This window comes from Ranitomeya variabilis, chromosome 1 (assembly GCF_051348905.1).
Source record: "Ranitomeya variabilis isolate aRanVar5 chromosome 1, aRanVar5.hap1, whole genome shotgun sequence".
In the NCBI taxonomy this organism is placed as follows: domain Eukaryota; kingdom Metazoa; phylum Chordata; class Amphibia; order Anura; family Dendrobatidae; genus Ranitomeya; species Ranitomeya variabilis.
The window spans coordinates 598,441,515-598,463,113 of NC_135232.1; the positions used below are offsets into that span (position 1 = coordinate 598,441,515).

Here is a 21,599-nt window from a genome sequence, read left to right on the forward strand (position 1 = left end):
CACCTGCAGACAGTGGTCCTGGAGCCTAGGGTTTGGCCCACAAAGTCAGGTGCTTTGCTGCCATGTGCTTGATCATGCTGATGGTGGTCAGGCTGGTAGCTTTGCTACCTCTGCTGATGCGGGCATGGCAGGTGCTGCAAATGGCCTGTTTGAGGTTAGCGGCAGAGTCTTTAAAAAATAACCAGACCCGGGAAAATCTAACAGTTGGAATGGCAAATTCGCTCATGTTGGTGTTACGGGGAAAGGATGCACGCCTTCTGTCTGTGGCCACCACACAGCTCCTTCCTGCCTGTTGGGGTGATATGCCTCCTTCCCCATGTGTGCTGCTGTCCTAGCTCTGCATGTCCTGCTGCCAGGTTTGGTCAGTCACTATGTCATCCACCACCTCATCTTCCACATCCGCACCCTGCTCCTCCTCCTGACTTTCTGGCAATTGTTTCTCATCATCTCCACCTCTTGTGACACTTTCCCACCATCGCCTTCGTGTGACCGACCGTGGCTGGACAAAGCTTTGTGCATCACTACATGCAATCTCATCTGGCCTAACTTTAGTTAACTGGCTGAGAGTTTGGAATCTTGAAAAGGAAAACTGAACATCTCTTCGGAATGTCCAAGTATGGGATAAGTTGTCTCATGGCACTCAGTATGGTGGGAGGAAGAAGGATCAGGGTTATAAATATCCGGTCCACAGTCACGTCTATTCAGACTTGACCGTGTGGAAGATATAGTGGTGGTGGTGGCTAAGTGACTGGAAGCATTATCCGCTATCCAACCAACAACCATTTCACACTGCTCTGGCTCAATAGGGGTGTTCTGCAATCCCCTAGAAACTGGGACAGGATGGTCAAGCGAGAAGATGTGGGTCTTTGTTGTGGCCCACTTTCAACTTGGTCATGGCCTCATCCTCTGCATGTACAATCAGCAACACATCCAATTCCCCGTCCCTTGCCCCTTGCCTTGCCCATTTTAAATGGACTACTGAACTATTTCAAAAGCTCAACACAAATGTATTTATTTGGAGAAAAATTATGTCTGATCATTATGCCTTCAAAGCTATGATTTTTCCACCACAGATACACCAGGCCTCAGCCTGATATAACAGACTGTATACATTTTTGGGGAGAGTTTTGGTGAATTTAAAAAAAAAAAATAAGAGTAGAACAAGGCTAGCACAAAGAACTATGCTACATATGCCTGCAAAACTACAATTTTTCCACCACAGATAAACCAGGCCGCAGCCACAGACAAAAGACTGTATAATTTTTTTTCTGTTATGTGCGAAATTTGGAAAAAAATAAAAATGAATACAGTAAGGCTAGCAGACAGAACTATGAAACTTATGCCTGCGAAGCTACGATTTTTCCACCACAGATACAACAGGTCTCAGGCTGACATACCAAACTGAATACATTTTTGGGGTGTTTTAGGTGAATTTTTGAAAAAAAAAAGTAGAACAAGGCTAGCACACAGAACTATGCTACGCATGCCCACGGAAGCTAAAGTTTTTCCACCACAGATACACCAGGCCGCAGCCACAGATAACATACTGTATACTTTTTTTTTTTTTTTGGTGAATTTGTGAAAAAAAAAAGTAGAACAAGGCTGGTAGACAGAACTATGCTACGTATGCCTGCGAAACTACGATTTTTCCACCACAGATACACCAGGTCGCAGCCACAGATACATACTGACTATTAAAAGGATGATTCTGACCCTATCTCAGCAGCAGCACTCCCTACACTCACTAATTCCAGAGCAGAATGCGGTGAGCAGGACTGCCCCAGCTCTCTTATAGACCTGATGACGCTGTGCGGCCAGGCAATCACTGCAACACCACAACAAAGATGGCTGTGGCATTACGGTGTATGGCAGACAGTCCCTGCATTGTCATTGGTGCTCTAAAGAGTGCCAAAATTGCAGGGCGGAGACCCGAGCTCCCACCGAATAATCCCGGAAATACTCGGTGCTCACCGAGTGCACAAAGCATAGTGATACTTGGGCGAGTTCCAAGTAGTGGCAAGCACGTTCGCTCATCACTAGTAATCAGTGATAGGAGAGCTGAGAACTGAGATGTAGAGCAGAACAGCACTGCATTTCAGAGAGAGCGGCGGTGGGTGAGTATATTAATGAACTAACACTAGGGTTGAGCGAAACGGGTCGGCCATTTTCAGAAGTCGCCGACTTTTTGCAAAGTCGGGTTTCATGAAACCCGACCCGACCCCTGTGTGGGGTCAGCCATGAGGTCGGCGATCTTCTGAATCTGGTATCGGAATTCCGATACCGAGTTCCGATATGTTTGCGATATCGGGAATCGGTATCGGAATCCATATTTAAGTGTAAAATAAAGAATCAAAATAAAAAATATTGATATACTCACCCTTGGACACGCCCTGGTACTAACCGACAGCCTTCCTTCCTAAGAATGAGCGCGTGAATGACCTGCGGTGACGTCGCGGCTTGTGATTGGTCGGTGAGCGGTCACGTGACCGCTCACGCGACCAATCACAGGCCGCGACGTCATCTAAGGTCTTTCAAGCGCTCATTGAGGAGTTTAAGACCTGCGATGACGTCGCGGCTGACGTCGCGGCTTGTGATTGGTCGTTGAGCGGTCACGTGACCGCTCACGCGACCAATCACAGGCCGCGACGTCATCTAAGGTCTTTCAAGCGCTCATTCTGAGCAACGGAAGCTGCCGGTTACATCGGGCTGCGTCGGAGAGGTGAGTATATCAATATTTTTTATTTTGATTCTTTATTTTACACATTAATATCCCACATTAGTTTCCTCTCCTTCAGACCCTGGGAACCATAGTATCCCATTGCACTGCATTGGGTTTTGTGTTTCGGCCGACCCCGACCCCGACTTTTTTATAGGATCGGCCGATTTCACTCGACCCGACTTTTGAGAAAGTCGGGTTTCATTAAACTTGACCCGATCCTATAAAAATAAAAGTTGCTCAAACCTAACTAACACTACACATCATACACATATAAACACATTTAATGAAGGAAAATATTAATGGGAGTGCTTCTTTATCACCCCTGACACTCATCTGGGGGGGCAAAAAAGTTAATTTTACCCAACAATTTAACCCCACCATCCTCCATCCCAACACACACAGCATGGTTACCCCCACAGTGCCTCCAGTACAGTATGATGTCCTCACAGTTCCTCCCACACAATAGAATTCTTCCACAGTACTCCAGTGAATGGTGCAACCACTGCGCATCTATCACAGTATAAATCCCCTAATGTTCCCCTCAAACAGTCTGATTCACCAGTGACACCACACACAGTATTATACATCCAGAGTGGCTCCCAACACAGTACATTGTCTCCTACAGCCTAATAGGAATATACTCACCCTCGGACGCGCCCTGCTTCTTTCCGGCAGCCTTCCTTCCTAAGAATGAGCGCGTGAAGGGCCTTAGATGACGTCGCGGCTTGTGATTGGTCGCGTGACCGCCCATGTGACGCGACCAATCACAAGCCGCGGCGTCACTGCAGGTCATTCACGCGCTCATTTTTAGGAAGGAAGGCTGCCGATTAGTACCAGGGCGCGTCCGAGGGTGAGTATATCAATATTTTTTATTTTGATTCTTTATTTTACACATTAATATGGATCCCAGGGCCTGAAGGAGAGTTTCCTCTCCTTCAGACCCTGGGAACCATAGTATCCCATTGCACTGCATTGAGTTTCGTGTTTCGGCCAACCCCGACCCCGACTTTTTTATAGGATCGGCCGATTTCACTCGACCCGACTTTTGAGAAAGTCGGGTTTCGTGAAACCTGACCCGATCCTATAAAAATAAAAGTCGCTCAACCCTAGTTATGATGCCTTCTCCTGGCTGCCACAAGGTTTGATATCTTCCACTGCCCTCCACATAATACAATGGCCAGTTACAGAGAAAATCATCAATGAAAGGAATGTATTACCATGTTAAAATGCTCCCCAAAGCTTTTTAAATTCCTCATGTGGAAGGGCACAGTGTGTGAAGTAAATGAGAATATAAGTTATACAAAATAAATAAAGAAAAAAAGCATAACTAAGTAACAAAACAAAAGAAAAAAAGATGTACTGACAGTTTGATTTGCTGTTTCTTCTTTCCAACAAAAAAGTTTTCAATATAAAAAAATTATTTCAACTGAAATGAGAACATATTTTGAAATGTTTTAAGTGTTCTTTTGTGGTCGGGAAAAAATATGGAAACATATGTGCAGCACCCCAGAGTCCTGGTCATTGCAGTAATGTCGCTCTTCCACCAGGGGGAGTGATATTACGTCTGATGGCAATAAAGGAGATATTCCTACCAGGTATCACAAACCATACACCACACTTCACACTCCAGACCACCAGGGGGAGCCTTCCTCCTATCTATTAGGGCACTTCTCACAGTTGGGTAAAACTGGTGGGCTGGATAGAACGTTAGAGAGAAGTTGGCTGGGCTTTGCCCAGGCAACACCTGTCAGGCAGACAGGGGAAGGAGGAATATCGGAACTGCAGACAGAGGGTCCCTGACAGGGGTGGGATCCTGTCAGAGGCCTAGATAGAAGGCTACGGAGCTGCACCTGCCCCACGTGTGGCAGCATCCTAAGAAAGCACACAAAGAGAATTGTGTTGTAGAGGGTGAGAAACGAAGTCATGGCACAAGGAGATAACACCAGAAGGAGTTCTGCCCTGTAAAAGGCTGCCTCCTTGTGAGGCGCGAAGCCGGTGGCCAAAACACCGAGGGAGCAACCGTCTCCAAGCCTTGCTCCAGAGACCGGCAGGACAGTCAATTCCAAGTTGGCTGCCCGACCTTAATACCTAGGAGACACAGTGGCAACTTGTGGGGGTCGGGGCGTCTCTAGGGTCCCTATAAACAAGCCTCAGGCCATCAGTCATACGGGTTTGTCCTATCCATACCATCTGGGGGACAGAGAGGAAGAAATAACATCTAGAACATCTACAACAGTTGTGAGGACCTTACCGAGAAGCTCAACAGGGAGGTACTACAACACACAGGCGCTAAAGGAAGGCTACTGATTTCCACCTGGATAAGGGGACTCTGGATTTGCCTTCAGACCGGCCAGACTCTGCCTACCCTGTGGTCTGTACTCTGGACTGTGGATGCTGAAGTCTTCAGTAAAGGTAAAGAGACTGCAACCTTGTGTCCTCGTTATTCTATGTGTCTCACATCATCCACCACCACCATCTACACTTGTGGGAAGCCCTGGGGATACACTTCACCTGTGGGAAGGTATACCATCTTGCTGCCATAACATCACCCCAGTGGACCCCTCATCGCAGCGTCGGTCACCCTGACCGAATACCACAGGTGGCGTCACGAACATTATCCCTTTAAAGACCTTTCCCCAAAACCATAAAAACTATTCCTTTTATTGGACGTCCCTCAAAGGGCCACGGACCGGGTCGGGCCACCGTGACATCCCCTGAACTGAAGGACCCGGTGCCGAGTACCCCATTGCCCTACTACGTGGGGGCGATCCATATGCACATATTTTCTATGATTGTTTACATTTTTCCCAATATCAGCAAAATAAAGTGACTATCTGAATGGGAAATTGTCAAATCGAAAAGTCGAAAGCACATGTACAATAAAATCCAAAAAAATGTCTGGTCAGAAATAAAGTAAAATTGCACGGAATTGGTCTGGTTAAAGAGATTGACCAATGTCTCCGAAATCAACAATTGTGATTTATTTGTAAATGAACATGTCTTACTTAATCTATTATGTGCTTTTAATTTTCCTACAAGTACACATTATAATGTTGCAGTCTAATTTCTAAGGATTTTCAAAAAAGATTAATATATAGCTCGTGGGAAACTATTATCTAGAGCTTTGTCTGGGGATTTTTTTTTGCAAACTGCTTTCTCTGGGACCAATCAGAATGTAATTACTATTTTATTTAAGGCGAGCACTGCAGAGTTCATGTTTGCTCCAATCTACAGGAGCTGCCATCATCATTCATCTTCATTTTCAATCACATATACCTCAGCTGAACTGGGCACCCATTTGGCCCAGCGAAACTGAGCACTCACCATGTAATTCTCCATACATTTGAAAAAGAATTCACAAATATCGCTGTCTTAAAATTTTATTTGACCAGATGAAATGTTTATATGTGACTAACAGATGTATAAAAAATACAGTAAGTTCCTGTCTTTCTTTATTATGCCCAGTGGTTGCAGTTTATTATGTTTTTTATTGTTTTAAATGAAAATTGTTTTATTTCAGCATTTAACAAATTTTAACTTCTGGTGGATTCATCTCTTTGATGATTGTACATCTGAATCAAAAAGTTCTATTTGAAATATTTTTTGGTAAAAAAATGTAATCTAAAAATAAAATTTGTTGGACCCATAACAAAAATAATATCTAAAAAACAATAATAATGTAATTTTAATTTAGAAAAAAATGAAACTGTTTTTATGTTTAAATAATAAGTGTTACTTGACTATGTTCAAAATATAAAGAGTGATTAAAATAATTTATGTATCTGATTGTATTCCTGTCTTATAATTTACTATTTTTTTTCCTGTATAGAGGACAGATTAAACATTATTTTTACTACTTTTTGGGGGGTTTTATACAATAATTTTTAAATTGTGATTTACAAAAATATTGTTGACTAGAGTTGAGCAAAATGATTCGCAGGACCTGGTCTAGCTGCCACTTTGATAGTCTTCAGCCACCAGACCAGATCTCATTGAACCACTTCTTACTTGACTGCTCTAATTATCAGACCCATAGCACCATCATGCTAGCATCATGCCACAACAACCTTCTAATCAGAAGATGATCCAGGGTTTTCAGCAGGGAAGAATAGGTTCGCAGAGCTCTGATTAAGAAGCCAATGAAATGGCCAATGGATCATGTTCTCATAAATCTTGGTGTACTACTATAATATTATTACAGTTGGGCAATTTATTTGAATGGAATTAAATTCTACTCAAATTTTACAAAAAAATCTATATTTTCCGGAATGCAGACTTTTTTCTAATTGGCTGAACTAAGGTCTATAGGAAAATACCGACCCTTGGGAGCTACTGGTTGAGGAAGTCCAGATGGAATGAGAAATGGATTCAATAGGAAGTAGGCTAAGTGAGTATTTTATTGTTACATAGTTACTCAAATGTAAAAAACAGGTATAAAGGGGGAGGCAAATCGTCCCATACAACATGTTTCAATGCCGGACTGGCTCACAAGTGCTTCTGAGTGGCTGCTGCAGCTGATTACTTTTGTCTTCAGATGCACAATATACATTGACTTCATAGAAAAACCACAAAAAGAGTACTAAAAATTCTCCAAAAATTCAAGAATTAATACAGCAGTATTAATTGTCACATTTTTGGAGGATTTTTAGTCCTCTTTTTTATGTTTTTTTCTATGAAGTTTAGTGTTAGGACCCTTGATGCAGGTTGCAAGCTTACATATCTTGGCCAAAATATCAACCAATGCCTCATATATTATTTATATATATGTTTTTTGCACTTCATTTTTCAGGGTGCAGCCAGGCCCAGCATTTGCGGCCTTGTGAACTAGGGTGTCTGCTCTCATGGGATGTATTTAGATAGTGCTGGGCAGCCCACCTGACCTAATAGTATGGGCGGCACTAATAGGCTGTAAGTCAGACACTGTGCATTACCTGTGTGTGACCAGCACCCTATACAAGCCTCTTTTGTGCTATCTAATACTAAGCAATCACCCCCTCCATGAGTTGGTGTGTTGTGAGTGGTTGTCTCATCAGTATTTTGCACCTGTATTGCCGCCAACTTTATTACATGGGTTTGCTGCATCCTGAGTGCACTAGTTCTGAGACATGGTCAGGTAAGCACTGCAGTGCCTCTGTGCTGTACAATATGCATTGACTCCAAATGCTGTTCCTGCTCCCTGCACAACTTCTTAAAGTGAGCAGTTGTCGGGTTGGTTTCCACTACCCTGGACCTAGGCTTACATGCCTATCTTGAAGTTATTGCACTGCGAGGTGCTGTGTTTTCTCCCTTTTTATTACCAGCCCATTTCATTTTACTGAAACATAGATGGCAGGCTAAAGGTTAAAAAATTACATACTTATCTCACTACTTAGCTCTCCAACCACCACTGCTGATTGCTTTTCTCCTAACAGTCATCCATGCATCTTTCTATCGCCACCGTTTGCTGAATTTTCACACTAGGCCAGGACATCCAGTGGTGACTAGGCCCAGGGCAACCCTGCACCACAGTGTGTAACTAGACCCTGGATGTCTCTGTGCATGCATTTTGTAATGTCACAGCAATGTTGTGATATCACATCATGCTTCATGACCTTACGATGAGCACTTTTGGCCGGGAGGCAGTAGGACCCGGCGCAGTGGACTTTGCGAGGGATATGGAGCAGTGGATGTGAGTGATAAGATGAGTATTAGTTATTTTATTATGTCTTTCCACATTTATTATGCCCGAGGGTCGCTCCAGATCCCAGACAATAACAAGGGACATTCAATTTGCAGGCAAAAAAAATCAACACAAAATCTCCTGGTAAAATTTGGGTGATTTGGCAAATTCAAATCTTGTTACATTTGCTCATCTCTAATTAATATTATTAACAAATAAATGTATTAAAATGAAAAAAAGACAGCTCAGTTCATTTAAGCTGATGATCTTTAGCAATTATAATCTGATCTTAATAAATCTTGATTATATTTACAGATATTGCTACATAGGTGATGTATGGTATTGCTATTGGGTAATGTACTAAAGTATCAAAATTACACAACTTACCTTTTTCAAATTTTTAGCTTTTAATTATTCTATATAATTATTTTTAGTATTTTTTTGCTTTAGCCTAAATACTCACACTTATGACAATGTGGTAGCAAATAGAGTTTCTTAATTTCTGTTCTTATGGAGCCATATACATTCAGTTTTTATAATATTATTTAACATGAACCTGTCATCAGGATTTTGCTAAGTAAACTACAGTCACTGTCAGGTTGGTGCTGTTACACTGATTACAATGATACCTGGGTTGAAGAAATCCATCCTGTGGTTGTTGTTTTAAAATACGAGGCAGGTCAGTGAGGGATCAGTGACCTGTCATTTAAGTCTACAAGGATTAAGATGAGGCCAGGGCACCAAATAAAGCCCTGCCCCGAAGCAAGAAAATCTCATTAACTGGAAACTACAACCAAAGATTAAACAACCACAATATGGATTTCTTCAACCCAGGTACCACTTTAATCAGTGTAACAGCGCCATCCTGACAGTGCCTGTAGTTTACTTAGCAAAATCCTGATGACAGATTCGCTTTAAGTATTTTCCTTTAGAAGCATTGTTTTTAGGAGTGATTTAATTACTCTATTTTAAAGAGTTTAGATGTACGAAACTCGTGGATACTCCAGCTCCAGTAAGATGGTAAAAAATTCTATATTCGTCCGACATATAGTTAAAAAGGACAATCCTTACAGGTAACAGGTGAAAGCAGGTGAATTACAAGATGATGGCAACGCGTTTCGATCCCTAGGGATCTTACTCATGCACATACAATAGATTGAATGAATATAACATATATAGCATGCCTGGACCAATCACACACAGTTCACTGATCACATGATATAGTGAAAGGTCCTGTGATCTCTTATATATAACAATCAAACACGTGTAAATGTGAATTATTTAAAATCATTCAAAACACATAAAACTATTAACAATAATGAAATAAAATTTTGTTCCTTTTGTTCAGACCTGCGGGAAATCGTGTATTCAGATTATAGATCCAAAAAGCCTCTCTAGTTAGTAGGCGTCTCCTAATGTCTCCCCCGCGGCTATGAAAATGGATTTTCTCAATACCATGGATTCTAAAAGCTGAAGTATCACCATTATGTTTGTCTAGAAAATGTTTGGATGCCATAGAGATATTTCTGTTCGTAATATTGCGGCTACTGGCATCCCTGAGATGTTCTGTGAAGCGCGTTTTTAATTTGCGCATTGTACAGCCTATATATGATAATTGACATATTGTACAATCTATTTTGTATACAACATTTTTTGTATGACAATTGATGAAATTATTAATGTTGTATTTTTTATTTTTTTCTGAATTCTGAAAAATGCTGCCTGTATGAGAGTGTACACACATACTATATGCCGTGGTGCCGCATTTATAGAAGCCCTTACACTCAAGCCATGTATTTGATGTAGATTTAGAAGCAATCGAATTGGGTGAGATTATATCGCCAATTGTATGGCCTTTTCTAGCTACTACGTTTATTCCATCTTTCAAAATATTCATGAGGATAGAATCCTTATACAGAATTGGTATTCTTTTGTTGATAATTTTTTTGATTTGGGTAAATTGTGAGCTAAATTGAAGACATACGTAAGGTTTAGCATTGTGTTTCTTTTTATTCAAAGCTTTTTTTGCTTGCGGTGTTAATAATTCTTGTCTGCATTTTTGGTTCACTATTTCTGTGGCTCTATTTAATGACCAGTTAGGATAACTTCGAGCTCTAAGTTTCTTTTTTAGTTCCCCAAATTCTCTCACTTTGTCCTCTTCTCTATTACAGTTCAGCTTGAGTCTAATAAGTTCCCCCACAGGTATGGATTTTATTGTGTGTCCTGGATGATTGCTAGCTGCATGTAGAATAATATTCCCACTCATTGTTTTAACATGCGTTTTGCTGATAATAATTTCTTCAGCTATACCGCATAAGTCAAGATCCAAAAAAGAGATTTTATGTAAATCCCAGACATAAGTGAATTTGATACCAAAACCATTATTATTGATGTAATCAACAAATCCCGGTATGGCAGACACATCGCCCCCCCAAATAATGAGGGTGTCGTCGATGTATCTGCCATACCAGGAGATGTGATCAAGATAAGGATTATCCTCAGAATATATACATTTTTGCTCCCAGTAAGCCATCATCAAATTGGCTAGAGACAGAGAGTATTTAGCCCCCATCGGGACTCCCGACTTTTGAACATATATCTCATTGTCAAATGCAAAAATGTTATGCTTCATCAAAAAAAAGATGACCTGTAATGCAAAATCAATCAAATCTTGGGAGTATTGTCCATAGTCTGTGAGATAAAATTGTAGAGCTTTCATTGCTACTTCATGCGGTATACTTGTATACAAAGGTACAACATCACAGCTGAGCCACACTGAGTTATTATTCCATTTCCGATTATTGAATGTCTTAAAGACTTCTCTTGAATCTTTGATATAACCCGGAATTTTCAATACAATAGGTTGTAGTAGAGAGTCCACCCATTCACATAAGTGCTCTGACATTGATCCGATACCTGATACTATAGGGCGCATAGCTGGAAATCCGTCACTTTTATGCACCTTGGGGAGGCCGTACATGACAGGCAATTTGGGATATTGTACAAAGATATATTCTGCCTGTTTTTTATTTAAGACAGCCAAATTTAGTCCTTCTGCAATTAGTTCTGCTATTTGATCATTAAATTGCTTAGTTGGATCTTTTTTTAGTTTCTCGTATGTAGATGTATCTGATAAAAGTTCGTACATTTTTTCCTTATATTTATCCTCGTCCATAACAATTATTAAGCCTCCTTTATCACTTCTTTTTATAACTATATTTTTCATTTGTTTCAAATCATCTAATGCTTTTCGTTGTTGTTGTGATAGGTTGTTACGGATTTTTTTAATACGGCAATCTTGTAGATTTTTTAGATCTTTTTCAATTGATTCTTGGAATCTCTCCATACAATCTACTCTTGTTTGCAAAGGATAAAAATAAGGATTTTTTGTTTTAAAATTCTCTGAAATATTCACATATCCACCCATCGATTCCTCTTGTTGATCTTTTGTCAATTTTATTAAACAGTTCAAAGCGACTTGTTCTTTAAAATCTAAACTTTCAAATTCATTTATATCAGAGTTTCCATTTTGTTCCTGTTCTATTTCATTTTCAGAAAAAAAATGTTTCTTTATTGTCAGGTTTCTTATAAATTTATTTATATCCAAAATTGTCACAAACAAATTGAAATCGGTGTCAGGTACAAAATTAAGACCCAAAGCTAATACATCTATATGGTCCTGTGTTAGTATTTGAGATGAAAGATTGACTACATTGTTCTTTTTCGTTAGTTGTGTTTCTTTTTGTACCGAGTTACCATTCCTGGGTGATTTTGTATGTTTCCTCCCGCCTCTTCTTTTCCGTTTTTTGATGTTTTATTGTACTTTTTTCTATTTTCATAAGTGTTGCTCACCATAGACGTGTCCGATGTACTGGCATTTGTGTCTGATGAGTCAGGCTCTGTAGAAGAGAAATTCACCTGAGTTCTGTTGGTTGTTTTATATCGTGCTCGGCTATTTTTTAAAATGGATTTGGGTGATTTATATACGTTTTCCCATTTTCCCCATTCATATACATTATCAGTAGAGTAGTCATTAAGATCTCTTTCAAATTTGCGTCTCTTACGATCTGTTATTTCATCCTCAAAAGCAGATACTTTTTCTTGTGTTTGTTTCATTAGTGTGTCATATTGTGGCTGCAGTTTATATTCTTCCAAGTTCTTTTTTATTTCTTCTACATTTTTTTGAACCTCTTCTAATTTTGTTTCTTCATTTTTTATTATTAATTTCATTAGGTTCAAAGAACAATTGGTAAGAATTTGATTCCATTCTTTTTTAAATTCATCTGAATAGATGATAGTAGAGACTTTTTTCATTCTCAAGCCTCTCGGAATCATTTCTTTTGCCACATAATTTTGTAAGGTTGTATAGTTCCACCACACTTTAGTTTCCAACTTCATGAGCTTTTCAGCTTCTTTGAGTTGTGCAGAAAGATTAGTATTCCCCAGCGGGTCAGATCCCAAGTCTCTGAATACTTGTGCCACTTTGGCTGATCTGTCCTGAGATTGCATAGTGGCCATGATGAACAAAAGGTAACACAGTAATTCACCTGATATCAACTTCCAATAAAACGTAGGATATTAGTTGGGAGAACTCAGCATAGTCAAATAACATGTAGTGAAAAAGAAAATGGCAAAAGCCATAGCCAGCTCACCAATCAGACCATCAGGTGCGGGGCACAGAGACGTTTTATTGGAAGTTGATATCAGGTGAATTACTGCGTTACCTTTTGTTCATCATGGCCACTATGCAATCTCAGGACAGATCAGCCAAAGTGGCACAAGTATTCAGAGACTTGAGATCTGACCCGCTTGGGAATACTAATCGTTCTGCACAACTCAAAGAAGCTGAAAAGCTCATGAAGTTGGAAACTAAAGTGTGGTGGAACTATACAACCTTACAAAATTATGTGGCAAAAGAAATGATTCCGAGAGGCTTGAGAATGAAAAAAGTCTCGAATGTTATCTATTCAGATGAATTTAAAAAAGAATGGAATCAAATTCTTACCAATTGTTCTTTGAACCTAATGAAATTAATAATAAAAAATGAAGAAACAAAATTAGAAGAGGTTCAAAAAAATGTAGAAGAAATAAAAAAGAACTTGGAAGAATATAAACTGCAGCCACAATATGACACACTAATGAAACAAACACAAGAAAAAGTAGCTGCTTTTGAGGATGAAATAACAGATCGTAAGAGACGCAAATTTGAAAGAGATCTTAATGACTACTCTACTGATAACGTATATGAATGGGGAAAATGGGAAAACGTATATAAATCACCCAAATCCATTTAAAAAAATAGCCGAGCACGATATAAAACAACCAACAGACCTCAGGTGAGTTTCTCTTCTACAGAGCCTGACTCATCAGACATAAATGCCAGTACATCGGACACGTCTATGGTGAGCAACACTTATGAAAATAGAAAAAAGTACAATAAAACATCAAAAAACGGAAAAGAAGAGGCGGGAGGAAACATACAAAATCACCCAGGAATGGTAACTCGGTACAAAAAGAAACACAACTAACGAAAAAGAACAATGTAGTCAATCTTTCATCTCAAATACTAACACAGGACCATATAGATGTATTAGCTTTGGGTCTTAATTTTGTACCTGACACCGATTTCAATTTGTTTGTGACAATTTTGGATATAAATAAATTTATAAGAAACCTGACAATAAAGAAACATTTTTTTTCTGAAAATGAAATAGAACAGGAACAAAATGGAAACTCTGATATAAATGAATTTGAAAGTTTAGACTTTAAAGAACAAGTCGCTTTGAACTGTTTAATAAAATTGACAAAAGAACAACAAGAGGAATCGATGGGTGGATATGTGAATATTTCAGAGAAATTTAAAACAAAAAATCCTTATTTTTATCCTTTGCAAACAAGAGTAGATTGTATGGAGAGATTCCAAGAATCAATTGAAAAAGATCTAAAAAATCTACAAGATTGCCGTATTAAAAAAATCCGTAACAACCTATCACAACAACAACGAAAAGCATTAGATGATTTGAAACAAATGAAAAATATAGTTATAAAAAGAAGTGATAAAGGAGGCTTAATAATTGTTATGGACGAGGATAAATATAAGGAAAAAATGTACGAACTTTTATCAGATACATCTACATACGAGAAACTAAAAAAAGATCCAACTAAGCAATTTAATGATCAAATAGCAGAACTAATTGCAGAAGGACTAAATTTGGCTGTCTTAAATAAAAAACAGGCAGAATATATCTTTGTACAATATCCCAAATTGCCTGTCATGTACGGCCTCCCCAAGGTGCATAAAAGTGACGGATTTCCAGCTATGCGCCCTATAGTATTGTATCGGATCAATGTCAGAGCACTTATATGAATGGGTGGACTCTCTACTACAAGCTATTGTATTTAAAATTCCGGGTTATATCAAAGATTCAAGAGAAGTCTTAAAGACATTCAATAATCGGAAATGGAATAATAGCTCAGCTTGGCTCAGCTGTGATGTTGTATCTTTGTATACAAGTATACCGCATGAAGTAGCAATGAAAGCTCTACAATTTCATCTCACAGACTATGGACAATACTCCCAAGATTTGATTGATTTTGCATTACAGGTCATCTTTTTTTTGATGAAGCATAACATTTTTGCATTTGACAATGAGATATATGTTCAAAAGTCGGGAGTCCCGATGGGGGCTAAATACTCTCCGTCTCTAGCCAATTTGATGATGGCTTACTGGGAGCAAAAATGTATATATTCTGAGGATAATCCGTATCTTGATCACATCTCCTGGTATGGCAGATACATCGACGACACCCTCATTATTTGGGGGGGCGATGTGTCTGCCATACCGGGATTTGTTGATTACATCAATAATAATGATTTTGGTATCAAATTCACTTATGTCTGGGATTTACATAAAATCTCTTTTTTGGATCTTGACTTATGCGGTATAGCTGAAGAAATTATTATCAGCAAAACGCATGTTAAAACAATGAGTGGGAATATTATTCTACATGCAGCTAGCAATCATCCAGGACACACAATAAAATCCATACCTGTGGGGGAATTTATTAGACTCAAGCGGAATTGTAATAGAGAAGAGGACAAAGTGAGAGAATTTGGGGAACTAAAAAAGAAACTTAGAGCTCGAAGTTATCCTAACTGGTCATTAAATAGAGCCACAGAAATAGTGAACCAAAAATGCAGACAAGAATTATTAACACCGCAAGCAAAAAAAGCTTTGAATAAAAAGAAACACAATGCTAAACCTTACGTATGTCTTCAATTTAGCTCACAATTTACCCAAATCAAAAAAATTATCAACAAAAGAATACCAATTCTGTATAAGGATTCTATCCTCATGAATATTTTGAAAGATGGAATAAACGTAGTAGCTAGAAAAGGCCATACAATTGGCGATATAATTTCACCCAATTTGATTGCATTAAATCTACATCAAATACATGGCTTGAGTGTAAGGGCTTCTATAAATGCGGTACCACAGCATGCAGTACATGCGCACATTCTCATACAGGCAGCATTTTTCAGAATTCAGAAAAAAAAAAAATACAACATTAATAATTTCATCAATTGTCATACAAAAAATGTTGTATACAAAATAGATTGTACAATATGTCAATTATCATATATAGGCTGTACAATGCGCAAATTAAAAACGCGCCTCACAGAACATCTCAGGGATGCCAGTAGCCACAATATTACGAACAGAAATATCTCTATGGCATCCAAACATTTTCTAGACAAACATAATGGTGATACTTCAGCTTTTAGAATCCATGGTATTGAGAAAATCCATTTTAATAGCCGCGGGGGAGACATTAGGAGACGCCTACTAACTAGAGAGGCTTTTTGGATCTATAATCTGAATACACGATTTCCCGCAGGTCTGAACAAAAGGAACAAAATTTTATTTCATTATTGTTAATAGTTTTATGTGTTTTGAATGATTTTAAATAATTCACATTTACCCGTGTTTGATTGTTATATATAAGAGATCGCAGGACCTTTCACTATATCATGTGATCAGTGAATTGTGTGTGATTGGTCCAGGCATGCTATATATGTTATATTCATTCAATCTATTGTATGTGCATGAGTAATATCCCTAGGGATCGATACGCGTTGCCATCATCTTGTAATTCACCTGCTTTCACCTGTTACCTGTAAGGATTGTCCTTTTTAACTATATGTCGGACGAATAAAGAATTTTTTACCATCTTACTGGAGCTGGAGTATCCACGATTTTCGTACATCTCAGCTGTTTGGCGTCTAGAGTCAGGACGAATCACCGTGCCCCGCACCTGATGGTCTGATTGGTGAGCTGGCTATGGCTTTTGCCGTTTTCTTTTTCACTACATTTTAAAGAGTTTGTTGTAAATTCTTTGCATGATTTTTTTACTTTTTTAAATGTGTATTAAAATATGTTTTTTTACAGATTATTTCACCCTTACCTACAGTATCTATAAATTTCATTTTCTGATTTTAAACTGATATACTGTTTAGCGTCCAACAGCTTAACTTACATTATTTTTTAAAAGCTGGCCATCTTGCATCTCTCATCTTCAAATACTTTGAGCCAAAAAGAAAGGTAAAGATTGACATTTTGATACTGTTTGCTTCTGGGGAAAAAAATACCTAAATTTTACAACCTTAGATGATGAGTTTTTGAAGGACCACAATTAGGGATCCTTCAAAGAGTTTGTAACATGGCTGGGTTACTAGATGTTCTCAGATCAGTTTATTGAGTTTATGCCATTTAGAAAATGTTGTAAATCCATAGATACTGGATATCTTGGGATACCTTGATCTTGGAATACCTTGAGCCAGAAAAAAAAGTAAAGATTGACACATGTAAAAGGGAAATTACAAATTCTTCAAATGTATATTTCATCTTAGCCTGAATGGTTTAACCACTGTGATGTTCACAAAGCAAACTGTAAAAAATAATAGAAACACAATGAGAGGTTCTAACTTATCCAAATATGGTAATCTTAATCAGAGGGGAAACTAGGAGGCAACTGAGTGGTGAGGCACAAATTACCGTTTGATGCTGTTTGCTTCTGGGGGAAAATAACTTACTTTTATGATCTTAGATGATGAGTTTTTGAAGACCCGCAATATTAGGGATCTATAAAATGAATCAAAAAATATAGCTGGGTTTCCAGATATTCTCAGATCACTTTCTACAGTTTTTCAGTTTATATCATTAACAAAGTTTTGTAAATCTGTAGCTGAAGAAAATATAAACCAGAAATGCTGCAACTTTTGACCTTGACTCTGTGTCTTCTAGGTTCCTACTGTCACGTGTTATGGAATTCTTGAATGAAACATCCTCTAGATTTATCTTGATAGGTCTTTCCACCAACCCATGGCTTCAACCTCTATATTTTATGATATTTTTAGTAATGTATATAGTCACTGTAACAGGGAATCTTTTAATCATTGCAGTGGTAAGGACTGAACCTCGACTGCAGACCCCTATGTACTTTTTCCTCAGTAACCTCTCACTCATAGACCTCTGTTTCTCATCCACCATTGTGCCGAAACTTCTCATGAGTACATTGACTGAAGACAAGAGTATCTCTTTCTGGGGATGTGCCATTCAGATGTATTTCCACCTAGCTTTGGGAGGCACTGAGTGTATTATATTGGCCATCATGGCCTATGATAGATATGTGGCCATTTGTCAACCCTTACACTACAACACTATCATGAACTTAAAACGTTGCTTTCTTCTCTCTGTCGGAACATGGTCATTAAATTTCCTGAATTCAATTTACTATGCTTTCATCACTTTCCGGCTGCCCTTCTGTAGGTCTAAGAATGTGAATCACTACTTCTGTGAGATGCCTCCTCTTTTTCGATTGTCCTGTACAGAAACTGAAATGAATGAAATAGCAGTTTATATCTCTGGTGGGATTGTAGGTCTTTGCTCTTTTGTGTTGACACTTCTGTCCTATGTTCACATAATTTTAACTGTGATAAGGATCCGTTCAAGCACTGGAAGACGCAAAGCCTTCTCGACTTGCGCCTCCCACCTTTCAGTAGTTTCTCTATACTATGGCGCCATTGTTTTTATGTATTTACGTCCTCGGGGGAGCTACTCTGTAGATCGAGACAGATCCGTGGCCATTCTTTATACTGTGGTTACCCCCATGTTTAACCCCATTATTTATAGCATAAGAAATAAGGAAGTTAAAGAAAGTGTGAGGAAAATGATTCTGGGACGTTCTCAGTTTACAACTCTTACATTTCATCATTGAATTTAAGATTTTTTTTATAGTTATGGAATTTTGTTGCAACATTTTAGTTTATTCTCTAGGGATGATATTTAATATTTGAATTCACCAGATTTGCCAAATTTTTCTAAAAAAATTGATTTATGGCTATTCAATTTGCCAAAAGTAGTTCAGTGTTTTATGTATTTTTGTCCCTACCTCTATGACTAAGCTATGAGAATTGACATATTTTCACTATCTAGATTCAGCACAAAGTGGCTGCTGCATTCCATGCCTCTACTTTTATACAGGCTATGATAGCTCCCCATTATTAAATGTGTTATACCATGTGATGTGACAGCTGTAAGGCATTATGAGGTAGACTGCTCAATGTTGTGTGATCCTTCTTCATCAGATGCAATTGTTTGCAATGTACAAAATGGCAGAAGCCATTGTAGGTGATTCTAGCATAGCAAATTGAAAATTATTCAAATTCATTGGGTTCTGCAAATTCTTACATATTTGATTTTCATTTACTAAATGTACCTGTCTCTTCTTGGTTTAATGCTAAAGGTATAATACAGTAAGCTGTCAAATACAATTAGACATTATCAAATGTGAATTAATGAATTGGTAAAAGATTGTCCTTTGGAATATTCATTTTTGTTGCTTAGATGTCCCCTAAATAGCACATTGTGTGGTTAGGTAAAATACTGTAAATAAAATGGAGCTTTTATGTGAATTAGTATGCGATATATCATGAAGAAGTGGCCTATGCAAACTTAAATGAATATAGATGAGCCAATAAATATAATGTGAATCAATTTGTCAAATTTTCTTTTAGTTCACTGGACCTGGTGAATTCGAGCAATTTGTAATACGCTTGGCCATAAATCCCATCTGCCTTATTTAGCATACAGGGGATTGCACCAACCATAGAAGGTTCACCTGAACTCAGGCATGGGTGAGCATCCTTGTAATGCCTTGCAGCTATCACATCTCATATCAATCAGGAGAGACTATGATGGCCTGTGAAAAACAGAGCTATGGAATGTAGCAGACATTTTGGGGTGAATCTGGATAGAGAGATGACATCTGAGCTCACATCTTAACCATAAAGAAAGGGACAAAAAGCCATAAAACAGCAAATAAATTCTTTAGTGAGTTATTGACAGTAGTGAAGAATGGTTACCCATCCATTTACCCATGCCAATAAATGTTGAGGTCAATTTGACATTATTAATGCTGTGTGTAATGCTGGCATACCTGCACGCTGCCCCTCTTCCATGGCAGAGATGCCGACTCACTCACTGCCAAGGCCCCCATCCCGCACTTCCTCCTCCTTCCTCTCCTTCTGCTGTTCGGGGTCAGCGCAGAGTATGCAGATCTCCGGGCACTGTGCTTAGGGCACTTGCACCCTCCTTCTTAAAAGGGGCCATGTGTGCCATCCTAAAGTGTCCCCAGCCACTGACTGAGAAACACTTATTATTTAACCCCTTCATGACCGTGGGATTTTTCGTATTTTCATGGTCGTTTTTCACTCCCCTCCTTCCCAGAGCCATAACTTTTTTATTTTTCCGTCAATTTGGCCATGTTAGGGCTTATTTTTTGCGGGACGAGTTGTACTTTTGAACGACACCATTGGTTTTACCATGTCGTGTACTAGAAAACGGGAAAAAAATTCCAAGTGCGGTGAAATTGCAAAAAAAGTGCAATCCCACACTCGTTTTTTGCTTGGCTTTTTTGCTAGGTTCACTAAATGCTAAAACTGACATGCTATTATGATTCTCCATGTTATTACGAGTTCATAGACACCTAACATGACTAGGATATTTTTTAACTAAGTGGTGAAAAAAAATTCCAAACTTTGCTAAAAAAAAAAAAAAATTGCGCCATTTTCCGATACTCGTAGCGTCTCCATTTTTCATGATCTGGGGTCGGTTGAGGGCTTATTTTTTGCGTGCCGAGCTGGCGTTTTTAATTATTCCAATTTGGTGCAGATATGTTCTTTTGATCGCCCGTTATTTCATTTTAATGCAATGTTGCGGTGACCAAAAAAACAAAATTCTGGCGTTTCGATTTTTTTTCTCGTTACGCCGTTTAGCGATCAGGTTAATGCTTTTTCAATTGATAGATCAGGTGATTCTGAACGTGGTGATACCAAATATGTGTAGATTTGATTTTTTTTTATTGATTTATTTTGATTGGGGCGGAAGAGGGGGTGATTTAAACTTTTATATTTTTTTCACATTTTTTTAAACTTTTTTTTAAACTTTTGCCATGCTTCAATAGCCTCCATGGGAGGCTAGAAGCAGGCACAGCACAATCGCCTCTGCTACATAGCAGCGATCTGCTGTTCGCTGCTATGTAGTAGAAAATCAGGTGTGCTGTGAGCACCGACCACAGGGTGGTGCGCATAGCTGCTGGGGATCTGTAACCATAGAGGTCTCAAGGACCTCTATGGTTACAATGGAGAAGCATCGCCGACCTCCGATCATGTGACGAGGGTCGGCGATGCCGTCATTTTCGTCCGCCCGGCTGGATGCGGTAGTTAAATGCTGCTGTCTGCGTTTGACAGCGGCATTTAACTAGTTAATAGCGGCGGGTGAATCGCGATTTCACCCGCCGCTATTGCGGGCACATGTCAGCTGTTCAAAACAGCTGACATGTCCCGGCTTTGATGCGGGCTCATCGCGGAGCCCTGCATCAAAGCAGGGGAGCTGACATCGGACGTACTATCCCGTCTGAGGTCAGTAAGGGGTTAAGGCACCTCCACCTGAATGGAGATGCCTGTACAGCATTGTTAGTTCGTTCTCAGCACGCTTGCTAATTCTCAGGTCCCTGTCCATTAGTTCCTGCTAGATCCACTAGTGTCTGTCAGCCCCTAAACTCAGTGCCAGGACCTGCCTTGTCAGTCTGTACTTCATCCGGACCCGCCTGTACCTGCTGTGTCAATCTGCATATCTGCTGCACTCGCCTACACCTGCC

General features: G+C 39.0%; 1 protein-coding gene across 1 annotated transcript; it reads left to right on the forward strand.

The window, feature by feature from the left end:
- Window positions 1–17,702: 17,702 nt before the first annotated feature.
- LOC143797837 (olfactory receptor 1L4-like) lies at window positions 17,703–18,656 on the forward strand. Its single transcript, XM_077281090.1, has one exon. It carries the CDS (start codon window positions 17,703–17,705, stop codon window positions 18,654–18,656), a length of 954 nt encoding a protein of 317 aa, XP_077137205.1.
- Window positions 18,657–21,599: the final 2,943 nt, after the last annotated feature.